The 22393-nt window shown below is 39.9% G+C and overlaps 1 protein-coding gene across 1 annotated transcript in view; it reads right to left on the bottom strand.

Annotated features, from left to right (window-relative positions):
• Positions 1-21891, bottom strand: part of col5a1 (procollagen, type V, alpha 1) — a 120428-nt gene extending 98537 nt beyond the window's left edge. The window contains exon 1 of the mRNA XM_084745798.1: positions 21418-21891. Within this exon, the coding sequence (XP_084601924.1) occupies positions 21418-21517 (100 nt within the window). The 5' untranslated portion in view covers positions 21518-21891. The remainder of the gene's footprint in view (positions 1-21417) is intronic.
• Between the last annotated feature and the right edge of the window lie 502 nt (positions 21892-22393).

Below are 22393 nucleotides of genomic sequence, written 5' to 3'. Positions count from 1 at the left end.
TGTGCTGTGGGAGGGACACTGAGTCAGACCACACTGCAGCTGCATCAGAGCCAAAGTTTAAATTCATTTATCGTAATCGTAAATGGATTTAAAACAGATTCTGATAATTGTAAAAAAAAAAAAAAAACACTTAATATCAGATCCAATAATCATTTGTCCCTATTTCTAACTCCAATTTCTGGGGGTACAAACTCTTTATAATTTGGTCTAGTTGGCTGATGCTGCCTGAGAAATGCAGTGCAATTATTAGAAAACAATTCCTTAAATTTTTAGAACAGTATAAGCCAGCATTTTTCAGAAGAAAAGAGAAATATCTTTGTTTTAACTACACTGGCAGTTTAGAACATGCATAAATTTAACACCTATCAGACAAGAGCTGCAACATTTAGTCTACTGGAGTCATTTTTTAAGAAAAAATGTCATATTCTTTGATTTCAGCTTCTCAGATGTGAATGTTTTTCTGGTTTCTTTCTTATTATCTTTGGGTTTTGGACAAAACAGGACACAAAATAGGACATTTAAGGACAAGGCTTTGGGAAACAGTGATGAACATTTTTCACCATTTTCTGACATTTTATGGATCAAATTACTCATCAATTAAACAAGAAGGTTTAATCAATAATGGCAATATTGTTAGTTGCAGCTTTATATCAGACAAACTTCATCTTCCTTAAAGTCAAAATTCACTTTCATGAGGGACACAGTGAGCTACTGTTTCCCGCTAATTTAAGAAAAGTAAGCAACACATAAACTGGCACGTTTCATTTAATAATGTTTTTAACAAGGATCATGGTTGACCTCACAGTTTTCTGCGCTTTTCTCAGACAGCCACAAATGTTCCCTGTAAAAGCCATGACAGTCTGCTTCCACACTACAGTAATCCCCCTCTATAACCTGCCAACATCCAACAGCACCTCGTCCCCCCAGGAGATAAATAAATTGATCGACTGAAGGAGTCCATACAAGGCATGGAAATAACCTAACCTGACCAACCACCGTCTGAATGACGGGGCTTATAGGTCTAATTAAACCTGAGTTGATCATGTTCATGTGGGGTCAGTCTGTGGTTCTCAGACTGTTGTAACCAACCGACTGTAGCCTCCCTTTAGTTTTTCCGTCTCTTGATTCATCTCATGGCCTCCTCGGTATCCTCACTTCCTTAAATGGACACGACCGCGCACACGAACCGCTGCTGAAGACTCCGGTGGTGACAGGTACAAACACTCACTTCATATCCTGCCTCACATAATCAATAAATCATCTGATTTCCCTCCTCGTCCTGCTCACGTACGCTCTTAGAAATAAGGGGTTCTTTCTGCAGGGAACCATTTGCTTCTGAAGAACCCTTTAAAAAAAATGGTTTGTCTTTGTCAGTCTAGGGGTTCCATTAAGAACCCTTTTCATCCAAAGAACCCTCATCAGTCATTGTACCATAAAATTAAAGTGTTCTCAGGAGAATGTCCTAGGAAGGTTCTAAATGAAAGCCTTGGAATATAAAAGGGTCCTCTGCAGAACCCCCTGGATAAGTGCAAGGTAAGAACCCTGGAATAGTCAGTGGATTCTTATTAACACCCATAGAAGGTGGAAGGATTCTGGACAGAACCCCACAGACGGTTGTTCAATTTCATGAAGAACTCTTTTGTCAAGGGTTCTCAGTGCCATAATATAAAAGGGTTCTGAGTAGAACCTCCTGGGTGGGTTCTAGATAAAACACTTGCAATATAAAAGGGTTCTTGATAAAAAATCTGAGAGGGTTCTAGATAAAACCTGTGTAATATGAATATGGGGTTCTCAGTAGAAACCTTGGGTGGGTTCTACATGAAGTCCATTGAACCATTGGAACATAAAAGGGTTCTCTGTAGAACCACCTTGAGATGTAAAAGAGGATGTAAAAGAGTCCTTGGTAGAACCCCCTGGTTGTGTTCTTTTTCGGACCCTTAGGAGGTTTAAAGATTCTGGATAGAACCCCAAGAGAGGGTTCTGGGTGGAATCATTACACCATAGAAGGGTTCCTTTATAGAAATGGGGGAGCTGGGTGGAACCCTTTGCAGATGGTTCTGGGTATAACGTTTTATGCTGGGTTCTACATAGAACGCTCTGAAAGGTTTCCAAGTGGAGCCTTTGTAAAAAGTTCAACCAGGAACCAAAGAAGGGTTCTCCTGTCAGGATAAGCAGAAGAGCCCTTTATGGTTCTAGTTAGCGCCTTTATTTCTAAGAGTGTGGGTGTTTGAGAACTCAATATGTCAAAATAAGAGCTCTTATTTCAGCGTCTCTTTGTGCTCAAAATGTTTTTCTTCTTGCTTTTAACACAAACAGATGAACACAAAACTACCTCCATTTATCAGACGGTTCTCCAACAAGCCACGGCCATTTTATTAGTTTACAGATGACAACAACACACAGGCAGTGATGAATGATTCAAAGGAGTTCCTTTAGGCAGCAGCAGCCTCCACTCACAGAAGTACATCCAAACAATATGGCTGTCACAATAACAATAACAGCATCATAATAACAGCCAGCTCAGCACCACGGGGAGTGAAGAAGAAAAAAGAGGGGAAAGTCTGCAAGAAGCATCCAGTCGATGCAAACTGTGCCACGACCCCTGCGGTTGCTTTTGCTAATCCACGCTGACAGCAAAGTAATCCCAAGAAGAGCAGCAGCTTTTTGGGCAAAGAAACAATCAGGACGTCCCCTAATCCATACCTGTTAACCGCTCTACCCCTCCATCAATCAGTCTGTGATGTTATCAACCTGTTTAGAGGCTGCAACTAACAATTATTTTCATTTTGTGCTAATGATCTGTCGATAAAGTGGCAAAGAATTGCGGAGGAATGCTCATTACAATTTCCTGGAGCCCAAAGCAACGACTTCAAATTGCTGTTTTTGTTCAACCAACAGTGCAAAACCCAAACACTCTTCAATTACTGTCGTAAATGACAAAATAAAGCAGCAAAAACTCACATTCAAGAGGCTGCAACCTGCAAATGTTTCACATATTTGCTTGAAAAGTGACTGAAACAATTATTATCAAAATAGTCGCCAACTAATTTTCTTTCAATCTATTAATCAGTGCAGTTCTGAACCAGTTTCACTTTCTCATTTCCATTTTCAAATTCCAAATCTTTTGTATTAGTTGGTTCATCCGAGATTTGATGGATCTAAAAGCGACCGCAGGGCCTCTGCCTCTGGGTCACCTGGAGGTGAGCCAGGTGGAGCGGGCCAATTAGCAGCTTACAGAGAGGAGGACAGTGAAAGGAGAGGATAATATATCTCTGTCCAGACACCAGCTACAACGTGACAGACCTATCAGGGGTAAAAAAAAAAGACATCCGAGAAACAATAAAGCGATGACTCACTGGATGCCGTTTAAAAAACTGTGACACTGGCACGATACAGTTAGCCCTCCTTGACTTTGATAATGGTTCCTGAACAATGTTTTATATTAGCATCCATTTTTATAATAATAAAAAAAACATTTCACATGAGAGAACAATAATTCTGTTCAAAGGAGGAAGCTGTTCAAAGACTGGCAGCAGCTGGAGAAACTGTTTTTGCTTTGCACACTTCAGTGAACCCGGAAAACTGCACTAAAATGAAGAAACTGATGGAATATCTGTACAGTATTGGATTGCATAAAAAAATAACTTTCAAAAGGAACATTAATAACAAACAGAGGCCTTCCTAATTCAAAGAAGAAGAAGAAGGGAATGACTGTGTGGTTGACGTCTGTGGTGCAGGGAAGTCATGGCAGAGTGAGACCTCTTACTTTCCTCTGTGCTAAAGAGCAGCTAGTCCAGGTCTGATAACCACCCACCCCTTCAGCTTGTACTTTTCTCAACTTTTACCTGCCAGTTTTTAAGTAACACCATGTTAGATGGTTATCTATCCCCGCAGTAGTGAGGGGAGGATGCTCCAGGCATGATGTGGTGAACAGGCTTGCCAACAAGCTAACAGGTTAGCTGCTCTGGCTAACACTGCTAATATGATTTGCAATAGTGCAGGGAATGATAATTTGTACCACACTAAGACGATTTCTTGCACGTATCTTGTCCCTAACCTGTAGAATATGATGTGTAGGCCTAGATGTCTCTGCAACATGACAATCTGTCATTTAAAATGGTGTTCTGACACACATTTCAGCTCAAACAAATACTAATAATTTCAATTAACTGTTCAGCCTTGCTGGCTAACAAGCAGCAAAAGGTTCACATAATGTTATTTATCTCTACAGATAAGTAGCTTGTGGTAAATAAAACAAAGATCCCTGTCTCTGGGTGTAACATTAATGTTAGCGTTAGCATAGACCTTGGTACAAAGATTCTGTGTGCTTTATGCCTCACTAACACTGATGAGATTTACTCCGTTGATTTCATAATTTGGTACAGAATGTCACACCGTTTTTTAATACTCGATAGGATCAAAGCAATACAGTCAGTGCCATGAAAGTATCAAAGACTCATACCCAGCCCTGCCTGATGCAAAAAAAAAAAGAGCCAGAAAAGTCAGCGAGACCACCACAAACCCAGTTACAAACACAAACAGCCCTAACTCCCTCCCTCCTTGACGTATCCTCACACACCTTCATTCATGGATTTCTGTCACCGGCGGTCGACCTTCCAGCGGAAGCTGTCCTGACCACATCCTAAGCCGCAGGTATGAGTCTCAGTCTCACCTTGTTAAGCTGAGATGTTTACCCACTTAGCATGGCAGACCTCTCAAGAGACCAACACCTCTGGCACATGATGCTAAAAATAAGTTTCCCTCTGACCACAGCTCCTCACATCCAAGAGGCAGCTTCTCCGCAGCATATACAGAAACTGTTTATATGACTCGGTCATGTGTACATTTGCTCTTTGCCGGTCTGCTGTCCCTCTGTGACTTTCATGCAACACAGCACGACACAAAAAAAAGCAATACAGTGCATCTTTTAAGCCTTAGCAGTCTTTGGAGGCTTTTTTTATGTGTAAATAAAACACAGCTTCTTTCCATTGCTTGTCACGTTGCCTCCATCAACACACTGGGGCACTATTCCAGATGTCTGTACGGCTTTAACGTCTCTGCTGTCAACAGTTAAATGCATTTACAACATAATTACAAGACAGAGGACTGCAAAAAAAACTGCAATGTCCAGCATGTCTTTCTCAAACTCTGCATTAACTCACCATGTTCTCCTCTGACAGGGTGGGAAGCTCAAATGTCACGCTGCTGTGTTTTAGGTTGCAAGTTGTGTAAATGTAGAGAATCTGACAAATCATTATCGTTTTCCTGCTTCCTGACAGTTCAGCTACTTTAAAGACAATAGATAGTGAACATCTTGGCCATATTTCAAGCTAAAACAACATATTTGATATCCCATAAGCTACCGTGAGACAACAGCTAACGTTAGCATTCAGCCACCTCCTAGCTCATGTTACCAACATCATTACTATCACAAAAAAAGTGCTTGTAACACACCTTTGTATTGGATCTGTGTAACACAGAAATATATGTTCCAGTAGCATAAAGTCACATAAGATTACCAACTTAACTAAAATATGTCAGGGGTACAACATTACAAGGGTAACGTTAGCTAGTAAGTGACTGAATGCTAACATTAAATATAGCAGCTATTGGGTTAGCAAATATATGGTTTTAGCTTGAAATATGGCCTTCCATATTTTCACTATCCATTGTCTTTTAAGTTGCTGATCAATTGGGAAGTGGTGAAATCATAACAATTTTTCAGAGTTCGTACATTTATACTATACAACGTGGAAACTGAAACACAGCAGAGTGATATTTAAGCTTTCCGCCCTCAGAAAAATGGCCGCCTTTTGAATATGGTGAATGGGCTGTAAAGTTTGCTCTTCCTAACCCTTACCTTTCATATCACGTGACACTGTCAAACGCTAATGCTAGCCAGGAAGTGCCTGAATGCTAATGCTGGGTGCTAATCGGTTAGCAAAAATGTTGTTTCAGGTCGAAATATGGCCTGATGTCCCTCCAGATTCCCACAGCAGGCTCTTCCCATGCCATGAGCAAAGTAGAAACTTGTAAGTGTAATGTACAAATTTGTAAGCAAACTGCTGCTTGTTTGAAGTGATGTGCTAAAAAAAGGAGCGGTTAAATTTGTTTTTAGACTTTTATGGGTTTGTTTGTCAGACATGGGTTGGACGAGGTCGCAGCAAAGTAAAGGGTAATGAAATCATGAAAGAATACGGTTTAAGTGTGAATTCATTTTAAATGTGTGGTAAACTTACATTAAAACCGTAACAGAGAAAAGTGGGTATGATGTGGTTTTGCAAATATCCTCCCCTCTCTACCTCAATGCACTTTCTCTCTACCTTTTTTCTCTCTTTTTTTTTTGAACGGTAGCACGAGTGGCAGATTCATAATCCTGCTCTCGGCTCAGTGCCAAAACTGTGGTGGATCCCGTTCCCGTACCCTATCCATCTATCCTCGATTTCCACAAATGCACACATACATATACAGACACACGCATTCTGTAACAACACTTAGCGACTCCAGACGGCACCATTTCATCTGACAGGAGGAGGGGTGCCGGACCAGTGAATTAGGACTTTTTCATGGAGGGGGGGGGATTAACATTCTTCCCTCTTTCCCTGCCCCCTATCCTCCTCCTCCAGCCCTGCCTGAAGTGAGGCCTGACTCTCCAGGCACATGCTTGACCTGGCGCTGAGGACAAGGAGTAATTAGCAGCCATAAAGAGGACCCTGCCTCTCTTGGAAACCGGCACAGCCGAAAACAAAAATGCCAAATGAGAGACTTCCCCCTCCTAGAGCGCATCACAGACAGGGAGGGTGTAAGAGTTTTTTTTTTTTTTTATCTTCACCTGATTCTGTTATAAAACCTTGTGAAGATGGAGCCTCACTGTGAATACAGCCGGTTACAATTAAGGACCTGACTTTAATTACTTAAAGCGAGACTATTAAACTTTTAAAGAAGGAAATTAGATATTCTACATCTTAGTGGAATTCATAAGCAATAAAATGCGCTCTTGCTCAAGTCAATACATTCGGGGTTGTGCAGCTAAACCCATAGGCTGGGTTGCATCAACAAGGATTAATTTAAAAACCCAATTAAATACGGTTCAACTTTTAATTATGTTGCACCAAACTTTAAAACTGTCTTAAAATTAAGATTAAATTTAAACCTCTCTTTAAACCTCAACTGCTCCATTAATTCTGCCAACAAGTTTTTCCCAAAGGAGCAAAAATTAGAGCTTCTCTGCTGAGTCATCATGACTAAGCTAACAGGGCTAACTGTAACAATGTAACACTTTGCTAACTAGTTAGCAAAAATGTAATGTTTTGTTAACGTTTAGCTAGCTAGAAAACAGTGATACGTTCTGTTAAAGTTTTTGCTAACTAGCAAACTAACATTTTCTTAATGTCTCAGCTAGCTAGCAAACAATATAATGGTTTTTGACTTTGTAGCTAGCTAGCAAATGATGTAATGTTTTTTAAGGAATACAGACTAGCTGAAAGTTAATCATTTTAACCCCTAAACCCCTTTTAAATCTAGTTTTCCTAGACTCTGATTAGAACTAATTTTAGATTAAATGAATCTTTGGCCATGCCAACCATCCTTAATGTTAGCTAAAGTTTGCCATTTTAACATTACTGTGTAAATGACTCTTCTCTACATCTGATGCACTTCATTTATGCATTTATCATTAAACCATATTTACCAACTATGGCCACAGTAGTTAATGAACAAAAGTTACAAAGGCTCATTTTACAGTCTAAAGAAAATCACGTGGGTTTCCCCCAGGAAATTGTTAAGATGACACAAAGCCTAATCAATCCTAACACTCATTAAATATATGGCATTTGCAGTGAGAAATAGCGCTGCCGCCTCTAGTCTTTTTCCCTTAAAGGTTAATGTTTTATCTCACACATCTCCATCAAAATACTGGGCCTAAATCATTAAGATATAAGGTCCAAGAATATGATGACAATTAAACCTGAGACGCACTTCCGACAAAGTTGACCTTAAGTTGTTGCTTCTGGCTTTCATGTGACCAGACCTGAGAATCATTCTGCAGGCATTACGCTTGCTAGATTGAACGCATTACATACACTGACTGCATGGACATCCTGCGAGAGAACACACACTACTGCAGACATGCAACACACGAGTAACGCCAGCACAGACCTGAACCTGGGATGTCAGTTAATGAGGTGGCAAGCAATCGCACATACTCCTGCACCGCAGCTTAAAAACCTGCCAAACTGTCAGAGGGATTTCTTAGCGATCACTGCTCCTCTACATGTCGGCTAAGCTTTATCCTCAAATCAACGTTCCACCAACATGCACGACATACTGTACTACTCACGTATACACAACTCTGACAACAAGATCGCAGGTAGACTGGCGTACAATTGTGAACATAACAACAGAGAAAAGTTTAAAAATGCCAATATTTATATGCTGTCAGTCCTCGCTGACAATATGATTCAGTGAGAGGAGAAGCAGTAAAATGAAAAAGAATAAATACATTTATACTCTTAAAAAATAATGCCAAGCAATAAAACATGGGTTTGGTAGCTCATGTTAGCTAATCGCTAATGTTAGCTATCTTTAAATACATAACGCTGTGCAACTGACAGTAATGAGTCACTGACTTTACAATTAATTTGGCTTGTTTATTAGCACGTTCGGCCACAGTAGGTGCAGTTCAGCAAAACTTACAAACTTACAATATTCACAAGCCACGTGGCTCTTACAGTACAGTAAAGTTAAGTTTGGTCCCTGCTGCTACAGCCTGTAGTTTGTCATGGCTAATGTTAGCTAATACCAAATGTCTGACTTTACAACTACTTTGGCTTGTCTATTATCATATGTGGTCACAGTGCAGTTTAGCAAAGGATACCTTTAATGCTACAGTATTTGCATTAGCAATAGCAACTATGATGCTGTCAGCTTTTTTTTTTTTTTAATAAAGAGGAAGCATGAATGACCACCAGGCAGGCTACCAGCCAAATGCTAGTAAAACATGCAAGTGACTGATGGATTTGCTTCAGTCACCAGCCAAAGAAACAGCTTTCCTTTGACTGGAATGACTAGTAGTTTACGGTGGCTAATGCTAGCTAACTTTAAATAGATACTGCAGTGAAACTGGCAGTAATAAGTCATTGACATTACAATGCCTGTCTCCTTTGGCTTGTCTACTACCACTTTTAGCCAGATTATGTAATTTTAAGTAAAAGTTACAACTTTAAGGCTTAAGTATTAGAATTAGAAATAGCAATCATCATGTCGTCAGCTGCTTTCTTTTGAATAAAGAGGAAGTGGGCATGTCAGGCAGGCAGGGCACAAAATTAGCACCAGCTACTAGCTAAATTCTGGTAAAATACGGAAGTGATTGGTAGATTTGGTTCACCCACCAGCCAAAACACAGCAAGATAGCCTAACTTTGGCTGTTATGTCCAGTAGTTTATGTTAGCTAATGCTAGCTAACTTTAGATAGATATTGATGTGCAGCTAACAGTAACGAGTCATTGACTTAACAACTACTTTTGCTTGTCTATTACCACTGTTGGTCACATTACATTAGCAAAAGTAACAACTTTAATGCTAAACTATTAGTATTTGCATTAGCGACCATCAGCTTGTCAGCTGTTTTGTTTCAAATAAAGAGATGAGATAAAAGAAGGCAACTAAGACAGGGTGTTTTTCTTGGGTGACACGTCTCAAAGGCAACTGAGGACAGCGTTTACACCGGCAATGACCAGCAATGACCTCACACGCCAGCATCAGTTAAGTTTCATTTTATCAGCCGGCTTTAATCCAGACTTTTCAGAACACTGACCCAGTGACCTGAGCTGAGAGCTGCACGTGAAAGCAGCAGTGGGGAGGAAGAGGCAGAGGAGGAAATGAGACGAGGAGTGGGATCTTTTTGTTTATACACCTAATGCCTTCATTCCCCTGCTGGTCAGGATCAACTCATTCCGACGTTCATCATGAGATGCTGCAGCCTCTAATCGCAATACGACACCGAGCAAGATGAATTTAGAACACAAGAAAAGACGAGCAGGTCCAACAGAAACACATGCGCAGACAGACTCAGAAAATCCACCCAAAATCTGCAGACACAGCCTTGCATATTCACTCCTACACCCAAAGCACACAGTCCTGAAAGGTGATCCAGAGAACAGAGAGTTTTTCTGACCAGAGCTTCTCTTGTGTACTCCGAGGCTCAGTGCTTTAGCCGGACTCTTATTGCTTTAACAGGGGGAATACCAGATGGTTTACTTCACTGTCTCCATGCTGCAGCACACAGCAGCGAAGATAAATCACTGTCTACCGTCCGTCCACCACAGACTAGGATGGAAAAACTGAGTCAAGATTCTGCGATGCATCTCTGAATGCTCACTTTACAGCAAGAAACTACAGAATCGGTACTTTTTGTTGCGCACTTGTGATGTCCGTCTTCTTATTCCACCCTGTGTAGTTTCAGCTTCATTCAGTCTTATTTTCTAACCTCCATTAGCAGCTTTATTTCCCTCTGCCTATTTTATGTTTCACTGAATTGTAGCCTTTTCCTCATTCTGTCTCTCCCACAGCAGATACGGTTTTGATGGCTGACTGCTGAGAAAGTTGTGATAAAAGGAAGGCCCTGCAGCAGTGACATTACAGCACCATTTCCTCTCACCCAGCTGCAAAGATAACCATTATTCCGGCACCAACATACCGACACAAAACAATGAAACTGAATCTAATAAATATAAAATAATCCTACACAATAGTGAAGTTTTTCCTCTTTATTAAAGCCCAAGTGGCACATTTTCCAACACTTCACTGAGGAGGTGCTGTGCCTCTTAGCTAACGATGGGACTCCAAATCTACAGTGTTTTCTCACAAAGGAAGAACTTTCGTCATCATTAGTGAACTCAATGACCCATAAGCTTCTGCAAACAAGTGTTTTTACCTATATAATCAATCTATCCACATACTCAGTTTATGGAGACCAATATAAAGCAACACTGGTATATGAAAACACAACATTAAAAACAGTGTATTAGCATGGCTAATGCAATAACCACAATTTTTAAATACCATGTTATTGACAAGTCAACTACAAGGAGTGGCAAGCAACTGCAACAACCACAAAGCTTATGTTCTCTACTTGTTTAACACTTCATTGCATGTTGATTTACTTAATCAATCCTTCAAAAAGCTGCAAGTTTTATTGTTTTATTGTTTTGCTTAACTCAGCGTTAGCATGCTAATGTGGCTACTACCACAGACAATGACAAGTATTGGACTACTGTTGTAATATTGAGGGACACTCAAGAGAAACTGTGTGAACTTTAAGCTTCATTTGAAGCCAACTGAATAATAAGTCTTACATTTGATGCTGGTAACCGTTTTTTCCATGTTGCTTTTTGTGAAACTTCATAATCTAGCACTAATGTTAGCTCAGCTAACGTTAGCTTTGTTGTTGTACATAAGCCTGTTGCTTCTTCATGTAGCATTAAATTTACTTGACAGACATCCCCTGAAGGTAACGATATCACTACGTGTGAAAAAGAAAAGGTCTAACAGCAGAGATTCATTTACAACGCCGTGTGGCTGTGATTAGCATCCAGCAGCTAGCTCGCTCACACCATACAGTTGCCTGCTCAGACACACAGACAATGTTACACCTAGCATTACTGCACCCAATAACTAAATTTATCCTAATTAAGTAATTTGCAAAAAACAAACAAAAGAAGGGCATTTATACTGCGTACCACACTGTTGAGTCAACTTAAATAACCGCAGGGGAAATTCTGTCACCACAACAGCCCAAGTTATTTTATGAACAACTAAAAGCATCCCAATCTTAATCTAGCAATGCTTCTGAACTAAAAAACATGTTTCATTAGAAGAGGGCATAACTGACAACATGAGACATAAAGGAGGTAAATGTACATTAATATATTAAAAGCATCCATAAAGCAATGCCTGAACAATACTGTCAACAATGTTAAAAGGGAAAAAAAAACTCGCAGAGAGAAAAAGTAATGGCTTCAGTGAGTTGTGGAAAGAATGACAAAACAGGGAAATGGAAAATCAAAAGGAACATTTAGGTTATCAATCATTGTTCCTGCGATAGTGATAGCATGTATACACACACACACACACACACACACACACACACACACACACACACACACACACACACACACAGTAACTGCAGCCTGGGGTGAAGGAAAGCTTGCCATCTGCGGTGCCAAATAATCTGCCTGAGTCGCAGTGACAGCCAAGTCAACCGTCAATTCATCTCCTACTGACATTTGAACCAGTGTCGTACTTGAGCAACAACAAGCATGTGGGTGAACAGAAGTTACTGTGAGAGAGCAGCAAACTGCCTGACTGACAGTTGCACCTGAGTAATCGACTACAAATCATCAAAACCAGCTTCAGACTTCATGTCCGAGGTTGACTGTATGGAAGCAAGTTTCCACCATTCTGATTGATAAAAAAAAAAAAAAAAAAGATCCTGTAAGTTAATATAATGAGAAACTTTCTCAAAATAATGAGTCACTATCTTAAAATGACGACTTAGATATGTAAGTCATTATCTGCTTGTATTTATTTAAAGTCTGCTGTCATAGAAGACCTAAGAAAATAGAAAATATTCACATTTGAGATGCTGAAATCAGAGAATTGGGATTATTTTTCTCAAAAAAAAAAAATCACCCAAAACGATGATTTGATTATCAGAATCTATCTAATAGTTGACATCTAATTGCTAATTGACCACTTACTGCATCTCAAAAGTCATTATTTTGAGATAGTTTCTCATTATAATAACAGGATCTTATTTTTTCATCCGTCTGGCAGAAATGTCCTTTCATATGAGTGAAATGTTTTTGTAAAATGAAACAAAGAAAACACAAGAGAAGATGGAGCGTTGACAAACCAACCCTGTCTCCAAGAAATTACTACTAACTTACAGTAATTACTATAGTTACTACTAACTATATACTACTAACTTTGTTTGGCCAATTATGTTTCATGAGGAATCATAATTACTGCCTTGAATATGCTTCCTGGCAACATTTTTGGGGGTTTTTTATGCATACAAAGTGGAGGACTTTGACACCGGAGACCCAAGTGCGGTCGGGTTTGTGCAACAAAAGCATTCTGGCTAAAGTGAAGGAAAGATTTTGGTTGCATGTTAATGGAGCGAACGCGCTTTGTCTCACGCTTGGAGTCATTGTTGACCTTTTCAATATGCGACCAACACCACAGTCTTTCCCTAAACTTGAGTTTAGAAGTGCACAAACATAACCTAAGTTAGATTTTATCATTCTCTATGCGAAAAATATGAACGTTTTAGCGATAGTGGACCTTAATTACAAAGTTTCCACATTATGTTGGTAGAAAACATAATCCAGACAGCTTTACATGCTCCACTAAATTAATTTACAGCTGCTAATTAGCACCAGAAGTAATTTACAGAAGACAGTGTTGCTCAAACACTCATTTCTTCTGTTTTTTCTTCATTTGTCTCACACGTCTCCTTCAGCTTGCTTTAGCACACACTAGTGTTTGTGGTCAAACTCTAGCCTGGTTCCTTGTTGCAACAAAACCAAATTAATTAAGCCTGAAGCCTAATTACAAAAGACTGCTGAGTGTGCGAAAACTTGTCTTACTTTAATGCCGTCTTTCCATTCCAGCTCTTCCTAATTTCATCACCTAATAAAGTAAAAATAGACATCTGACGGCAGTGGAGCTTCTGGAGTGACCAGAAACTGTTGCATTTCCCCTAGTAGGAAAGAAATGCTTACACTCAGTATTTCTACTGCCCAGGCTGTGGCTAGGCTTGGGCTGGGGAAGGGGGAATGGGGTTGGAAAGGATGAGTCATACATTGCTTTCCATGCTCAATGATTATAATACCCCATTACAGAGAAAAGCACTGTTTCCCACTAGCTGAAGTGAATACTGGGCTTGTGAGCCTGGACCAGACTTAACTTTTCACTCTGCCATGCACTGCAACAAAGCACGCCGTTAAAAATCAAATACAGGAGTGGGAGTTGCATCATGAGGTAGCACATCCAACTTTTACATCACTGATGTGTTCATGTTGACATTTCAAACTCCACTGCCTCCATTTTGTTCCCCTTTGTGTCTGTCAGGGAGTAGAGAACACATTGTCCCTTTCAGCTATAATTTGGACTGAAATGATCCATCTTTGTGCAAGTGTTTTTAGCAGAGACTAGTCACAACACCTTTGGAGAGACCCATCTGGCTTCAAATCAAGCATGCTGTGTCATTAGCACAGAGCGCCATTGAGCGGCACCATTATTTGCCCCTTGATTAGTCTGGAAAGTAACAGACAGTCCAGAATATGCCAAATAAAGCACTATTTGTGCTAGACAAAGGATCTCCTAAACTCTGACACGGGGTCAAAAACTTGTCCTGCATATTTTGTTTTATCTCCCGTGTTGTTATCAGGCATTAGGGCTGATTTACAGACTCCTTTCCACAAAGCCTGCATTTACAGGCTGAAGTGGCACATGCAATTGCAGGGTCACTGCTTCCCTCCACAGTCCAGCTAACTCAGATTCCTTCCTCTGCGCCGTGGCAGTAGGCACACACAAGAAGCCTTTTTTTTTGTCTTCTCGCTGCCACTTATCTGATTGAGTTGGATGTGACCTCGGGATTGCCACTTAAAGGTGAGTCAGAAACAACCGGTGGAAAAACTACAGTTACATGTCTGACAGAGGGATGATTACTAATGGGAGCGAGTGATGTCAGAGTGTCTGGACTCTAAAAGCCTCTTGGCTGCCGTGTGGCTTGGTGATAAGGCAAAGCCACATCTGTGTCTGGCTCTCACCTCCAATATGCTGTGTTAGCTGGATTTTCTCGATAAAAATAACTGTTCTAAACAAAGAAAAAGATGCACACTGCTCTATCTTTGTCCTTTCATTCAGTCAAATATATGGGTATGACATTAAAGGTGCAATATACAACATTCAGCCTCACTAGATGCATATGGCCACCAGGTGAGCATCTTTCTCATATTAGATTATCGCAAACCAAAGCCAAAGCAATATTTCTTGTATTACAGCTAAACAGCACACTAAAATATGTTTCCAAAAACATTTTAAGCAAGAAATTTACCACAATCGTAATTCATATTCTGCCAGCACTGCCTAGTTTCACAGTTTCATCTGAGTTTTATTAGCATGTGTGTTCAGGTGACACTATTTTCCCCAACTTTACTAAGAAAACAAAACATGCATTTGTTTTGGTTGAGATGTTGGTGGTCTCCTGCGACCTCTAGAGGAATTAAATATGCTATACAGCACCTTTAACAATAAGAAAATTATCTTAGTTCTACAGCACCCTTCAGGGCAACCAGCTGTTCACAGCATCCTGTAAAATTTACAAATAAAAGCACAGCGGAAGTTGAGCGTTTGTTCAATTCTGCATGGATTCAATTACTTTTTGCGCTTTTCTGATTGGCCTCTTATAAAAAAACTTTAATACAGTGTGACAAAAAGGCAAAATTAACTTATCCATATAAATTCCTTCAGCGATATAAAGAGACTATAAATGAAAAACAGCTGCGGACCAGCTGTATCCGACCTTTAACCCCGTCATAAAGTTGGCTTGCTAAAACAAAAAGAACCTTTTAATGACCCTGGATGTCTTATGTGCAAACCTGGCTGAAACGCAAGGCACACTGCTTTTATTATTTTTACAAACTCGGCTATAAGGCTGCAGATGTTATTCGATTAGGAATTTTCTCTAGAACCGAATGGTGTATTTTCTTTTGAAAAATGCAACAGTATTTTTTTCTTTTTTTTCCTCCGGTCCCCTGTTCCACCACGAATGGGAAGAAAACATCTGGAAGACATTTTTTCTGGCTTTTTGGAGGGCTTAGCAGACAGCACAATGGAACTTATCGATTCCAGATGTGACGGCGCTCAGTGAAACAGCGAGGCCTTCTTCTGTTTATCCCTTTTGAACGTAAATAAGGATAAAACAAATATCAGTGCTTAATATATAGCATAATTCCTGACTTGTGGCCATATTTCCTGATTCCTTAGCATATCCGCTGGAACTTTCAACACTCCTACAATACTCTGTTACCTTCACTGGCTTTGGCCAAAATCCATCCTTGTTTTCATTTGCACAAGGTATTCAAAGAATGTTATTTCAGTATTTTTGATGACTAAAGTACTCTGCACAAGTAGGTTCTGGTCCTGTGTGAATGTTTGTTACCGACACAGGCCATCCCAAAAAACCTTTTGGTTAATTAATGATAACAAACCACAGTGAAAAGAGTCTAAACAGATTTTCTAAGACGTGTGAAAAGAGTTCATTGATTGAGGAAACGAAGTAGAAAAAGCAACTCAGCAGAAACACAAGAGAGACCATTTGGAGAAGAAGCGAGATTTGGTCGACAGGAGGTATGCTGGTCATAAAATTACAAAACAACTGAGGTCCCAAGCCGGGAGGTCAAGGCCTTTTACTCTTACATATGAATGGACGGTATTCTGAGTCTAGAAAACTGTAAACTGTTGCAGAGATTATATGAAAAGCATTAAACAGAATAAATTACAATGCACTCTTTCTCTTTGACCTCCAAGAGTCAGAGGAGAGTTTGCTGAAACAAGCAGCAGTGAAGCTTCAGCACCAAGAATTCCTTTCTTCAGGCAGTGAAACTGTAAACCTGACAGCAGTGGCAATCCGACAGTCCCGACCTTCACCTCTGAACCCTGACCCCTCCTCTCATTCTTAACCCCTATGTCTTACAGGCCTTCTGTTATTACCACTTTTCACATGGGGTTTAAAGCAAGGTTTCCTCATTAATGCCAAGGCAAGATGACCTCCCCTAAGAACTGTGGGCTATGGCTTCACTCACTCCCTCTAATAAAGCTTGACTTACATTCAGTGCGCTGATCCTCTATGACCTCAGGTTGCTGTTTACTTCAAACAGTTTATACACTTTGAGAATATTCTGCAACGCTGGAGGCATATCTCAATGTTTTCTTTCTTGCTCTATTAGGGTTGTGAGTAGCTAAATTGCAATTTCATGATATTATTGAATGCTATTAAATGATTTAACAGGCTTACAAGCTAAGGTACATTGTCCTGCAGGCTTTTTTTTTAGGTTCAGTGCACCAGAACTACCTTAAAGCTACACTAATATTTTTCATATTAACAAATGGCTTTGAGTAATATTCATGTGACAAATGCAGGCTTTAAATCAACATGGACACCAAAACTTTTAGCCACCATAGCTAACAATTTAGCAAGCTAGCAAATAATGCGGGAAAGGCAAAGGAATAATGAAAGAGCATTTTCCACTGACAAATTAAAAAATTAATTGATATATTAACTCACCATCCACCAAAAACAATCTTCATTATGGCCGCTACCATTTCTAAAAACTTCTGTTCAGTTGCTAAAATGCCATTCCTTGATATGAATGAATGCTTTTCCATGATAGCATTTTATGCTAACAAGCTAGCCCTTTAACAGGCTTACATGCCGAGCTACATTTGACTGCAGGATTATCTTTTTAAGGTTTAGTACACCAGTAAAACCTAAAGTTACACTAATATTTTTTATATTCACAAATGACTACAAGTAATGTGAAAGAAATCCCTCGTGTGACAAATCCATACTAAATTATCACCCAACTCAGTTAGCCTCCGCTCTAAGAAGCACTTTACATCTTCCTGCTAAGTAAGCCTTTAGGTTTTATAGCCTGCAATTTTATGGCTTTTGTTCACCATCACTGTTCTCATCAGTTTGTTTCAAGCAACAGTAGGTTGTCAGTTAAAAAAAAAACAAAAGAAAATATTTGGTGCACCAACTCTTGGCCTACTACCCAGCACCAACAAGCACACAGACAAAGTTAGCATGTTAGCACAGTGGAACATTTAGCAAGCTAAAGACCTGAAGACCAAAACCAAGCAAAAAGAAAAGTGAACATTAAACTTACATTCACCAGGTGGACAGAAACACAACACACTCCAAATGAACGATAATGTTGCTTCGTGTCTGCTAGCTAGATAAATATAACTGCTTTGATAGCCTAGCTAACATATTAGCCACAGCAGCTTTATAAAGTGGTACATCACCATTATTTTTAGCTTGTTCTGCTGCCTCTAGGTGGTGAAAAAATTAATCAAACCTTCACATTTGAATTTTAAAAAGGATTTTGCTTAAATAATGCAAGTGAGCTGAATGGATACCTAACGTGTTAAAAATGACTTTAGATTACATAAATTAACTTAAAACATCTGGTTATTTGGAATGAAGTCCATTATGAAACTGGTAATTGGACCCAGTCCACAAAAGCACCATTAAATGATTATATTGTCAAACATAAATATAACACCAAGATGTAACATCAGCTCTATAAATTATGTTTACAGTCAGTTCTGTGGTTTTACAGTTGCCCAATAACTCTTGTGTTTTAATCTAAGTGGAATGTAAAAATTGCACAATTTAAAGCTCCAGTGTGTAAGAGTAAATGGGATCTATAAGCAGAATATGACAAAAAGGGGATATAATATTCATAATTACTGTATCATCACCTGAAAATAAGAATTGTTGTATTTTCACTAACTTAGAGTGAGTCATTTATATATGGAGCGAAGGTCTTCTTTCACGGAGGTTGCATGTTGCACCGCTATGTTTCTACAGTAGCCCAGAAGGGACAAACCAAACACTGGATCTAGATACAGACTTTTGCATTTTTCATGAATTTTTCTCCTCGTGAGTGGTATTCAGTTGGTTGCACTCTCCAACCCCGCCACTAAATGTCACTAATTCCTGCACACTGGTCATTTTGATTTTATCCCATTTAAATATTTTGGTTCTACTTTAATGCAAGCATAATGTGTATAGAGTTGGCAAGTCTCAGATAACCAGTGATGGTGTGTCTGTGCAGGCCTCTGATGAATGCACTTTCAGATTAATGTACATCCAGGTCCCTCTTGAGGTTAAGAGGTCATCTGGTGGGTGGTCAAGATGGATCTTTTAAAGCTGGAGAAGTGAATAACTGTCATAAATACTATTTCTCTAATGATGATGCAAAAGATTCATGCAAAAATGTAATATTTTATCATAATCCAACATAAGTGTGAATATTAGCACAAAACCTGAAACTTTAATGAGCAAAAAGATGAAAAAAGTATAACATGCAGACTTGAAGAACAAGATAATTAGTCTACATAAAATTCGCATGTAGCTGGCATGTTGCTAAAGCACACAGTGTTTCTCATTTGGCATGCGTCAGGCGTCACGTTTCAGGAATTGTACCAGCGCCCTTGGGGATAACTTACAAGACTCTGGTTGCTCTCTGTCGGTATTAAGAGTTGATTAAAACCAGCTTGGAGCATCAAAATGGATCCAGTCCCCTGCTCTCTAACAACCCAGCAAGTCCAACTCCTCCTCTGTCATCAAAACTGACCCAGATCTGGATCCAACCATTATGCAGAGACCCAAGTTGCGTTCAGTTAACAACCAGTGTTTATAGGCAACATGAAAATAAACAGTGTGCAGTAATTCCTTTATATGTTTAACAGTATGGTCCATATGAGCTTGTAAAAACCACTTCAATGCCATCTGTTTTTTATTAAAATAATGGAAACTTTTCTACAGAGGGCATCTGGCTCGGGTCACATTCGTACCATCAGCACAATCTAACTGTCCACACAGAAGAAACCACCTGTTCACCTCCAAGTCCCGTGTCAGACGAGCCTCGCGGCAGACAGCAGACCACCAACCATGCCAGGCAGCCTTTAAGGTGCTAATAATACATATAGGCCAGACCCCAGCCCCACTGCCACAGCACTGCGTGACCCCTGAACACCCGTGGGACACAACAGTGGCACACAGGACTGTCCAATGATAATAAAACTCACCAAAAACTGATACGGCAAACTTTTACACTCGTATTTTCACACTCCGAGTTATATAACCGTCACGAACAAGAATGAGGAGAATTTGCAGAATGCAATTAGTGAAATATGTGGAGTTTTGAGCCTTAGAAAAGAGCCCTGTGCTTCAAGAGACTCTGTGTCCTGATGTCTGGACTCCTCAAGGCGGCTCCACCCTGCCACTTCAGACCAGCTACAGCCCCTCCCTCTTGATGAAAATTATGCTCATCCCTCTCATCAGTTAAAAAGTGTAGAAAAAAGCTGTGGAGAAGGCCTCTTTAAACTTTTCTGAGTTGAACTAATGGTTGTTTTTTACTATTGATTCATCTGTGCAGAATTTTGTGTCCTCAAATGTCTTGTTTCAGCCACAGCTCAAACATATTGTCATAAATTACTAAAGGAACCAGAAAATATTCACATCTGAGGAGCTGGAGTCAGAGAATTTGGACATTTTTTCTTAGAAATTGCTCAAAACAATAAATCGATTAATTGTTTGGTCCATAAAATATCAGAGAATGAAGAAAAGCGCTGGATCAGTGTTTCCCAAAGTTTAAGGGACATCCTCAAATGTCTTGTTTAGTCCAGCACCCAAAGATACTGTCATGGATTGTTAAAGTCACCAGATTTGAGAAACCGGAATAAGGGGATTTTGGACATTTCTGATTAGGTGTTCGGTCCACAAAATCATGAAAAATGATGGATAACAGTGTCCCAAAGCCTAAGGGATGTCCTCAAGTGTGTTGTTTTGTCACAGATTATTAAAGAAACCAAAAAAAGACACATTTGAGGAGCTGGAATCAGAGAATTTGCAGATTTTTTTCTTAAAAATGTCTCCAAATGATAAATTGATTTGTTGTTTGGACTATAAAATGATAGAAAATGTTGGACGACTGTTTCCCAAGGCTTAAGTGACACCCTCAAATGTCTTGTCCACAATCCAAAGCTACTGTCATGGACTACTAAATAAACAGAATTTGGACATTTTTTCTTAAAAGATAACACCAAATTATTAGTCTATTATGAAATTAGTTGTCAATTTTTAGGTGGACTAATTAACTAACCGTTCGCAGCTCTAAACTGAGCCACTGCAACCTTTACTTATTTAAAAATAATAATTCTGCAAAATGCAAAGCAGAATTGGACATTTTATCCGCATTTCATTGAAATACTGTACAGTATATCCTTTTAAAATCTTTTGCATTCATAAAACAAGCCATTAAGATTCCATATCCAGGCCTACATCCATATTTATCAGCTATTGAGGGGGTTTGCAGACCAGCTCCTCCAGTTTCTCCAAAGAAAACCCCTTTCTCTCAAAACTTTGCACTCTTTTGAAACTTTTTGACAAGTCCCACACCGAGCTGAATACATTAAGGCAGCAATAAAAGGCACAGAGATGCGTTTTTTTTTTTTAGGAGGAGGGGCGGACATCACAGCGCAGAGAAAAACTTTTTTTTTCTTTTTTTTTTCAGTTGCAGCAGCTCCAAACTGTATCCACACAAAGCTGCATCTTACCTGAACTTGCTTGCGATGTGACAAAAAGCAGAATCACCGCTAAAGTGATTTGGGCGTCCCTTATCCTCCGTTTAACTTTCCATCTTATATGGGTATCCATGACCGCCAGAGACGTCCACGGCAAAGTGGGGGGATTCACTTTTTCAACCTGGAGCAACTAATTAGACCTGCAACAACTTTGTGGTCAGGACTCAAAACTAAAAAGCCAAAAAAAAAAGTCCCAGAGAAAGAGAGAAAAAAGGGGGAGGGGGGGTGTATCGTTATGTCTCAAGCAGCCATAAGGGGTTTGTTGGTGTGCGTTCCTCCAGCTAGTTGACGGATGGACACCCGTCTGTCTGTCTGTCTGTCTCCACTCCGCACAGCAGCTCCTCTCCTCCTCTCTGCTCTTCTGAACTGGCCTGCCTGCTCCTCCTGCGCCTCCGTTCAGAAGAAGAAGTGTTGCCCCCTCTCTCAGGCGTCACGTAAAGCCCCCTTCAAGTCCAAAAAAAAAAAAAAAAAAAGGGAAAGAAAAGTCTTTCCCCCCTCAGGCTGTCAGTCACTCCGAGGACAGCGCACTCGGGCAAATCAGAGGAGGCCGTGCGGGAGAGCCGGCCCTGTTATTGGCCGCGGGAGGGAGGAAAAGTTGAGGGGAAAGTTTCACGCCTACAATTCTTCTTCTTCTTCTCCTTCTGTTTCTTCTTCTTCTTCTTCTCCTCGCGCTGTGGAGTCTTTGACATGGAGTCCGCTGTTTCCAGAGAGGAGAGGAAGGAGAGCGGGAAAAGCAAACTGCCACAGAGGCAAGTCATGGACAAAGACGTGGTGTTTGATGCGCGAGAAGTTGGTGAGAATGTTAGAGATTAAATCAGGATGAAAGTGAATCAACAGGTGGGTTTCCACTCTGTCCATACCTCCACATCTGGGTTGAACATCATTTTCTGAGAAGTTAAATGTAGCCCTCAAATCTGCAACACCATATAAATATTGGTTGAAATTAATT

Source organism: Lutjanus erythropterus, chromosome 20, assembly GCF_056507025.1.
Source record: "Lutjanus erythropterus isolate fLutEry1 chromosome 20, fLutEry1.hap2, whole genome shotgun sequence".
Taxonomy (NCBI): domain Eukaryota; kingdom Metazoa; phylum Chordata; class Actinopteri; order Lutjaniformes; family Lutjanidae; genus Lutjanus; species Lutjanus erythropterus.
The sequence above is the reverse complement of the archived record's forward strand: the minus strand, read 5'-3'. Positions and strand labels throughout refer to the sequence as shown.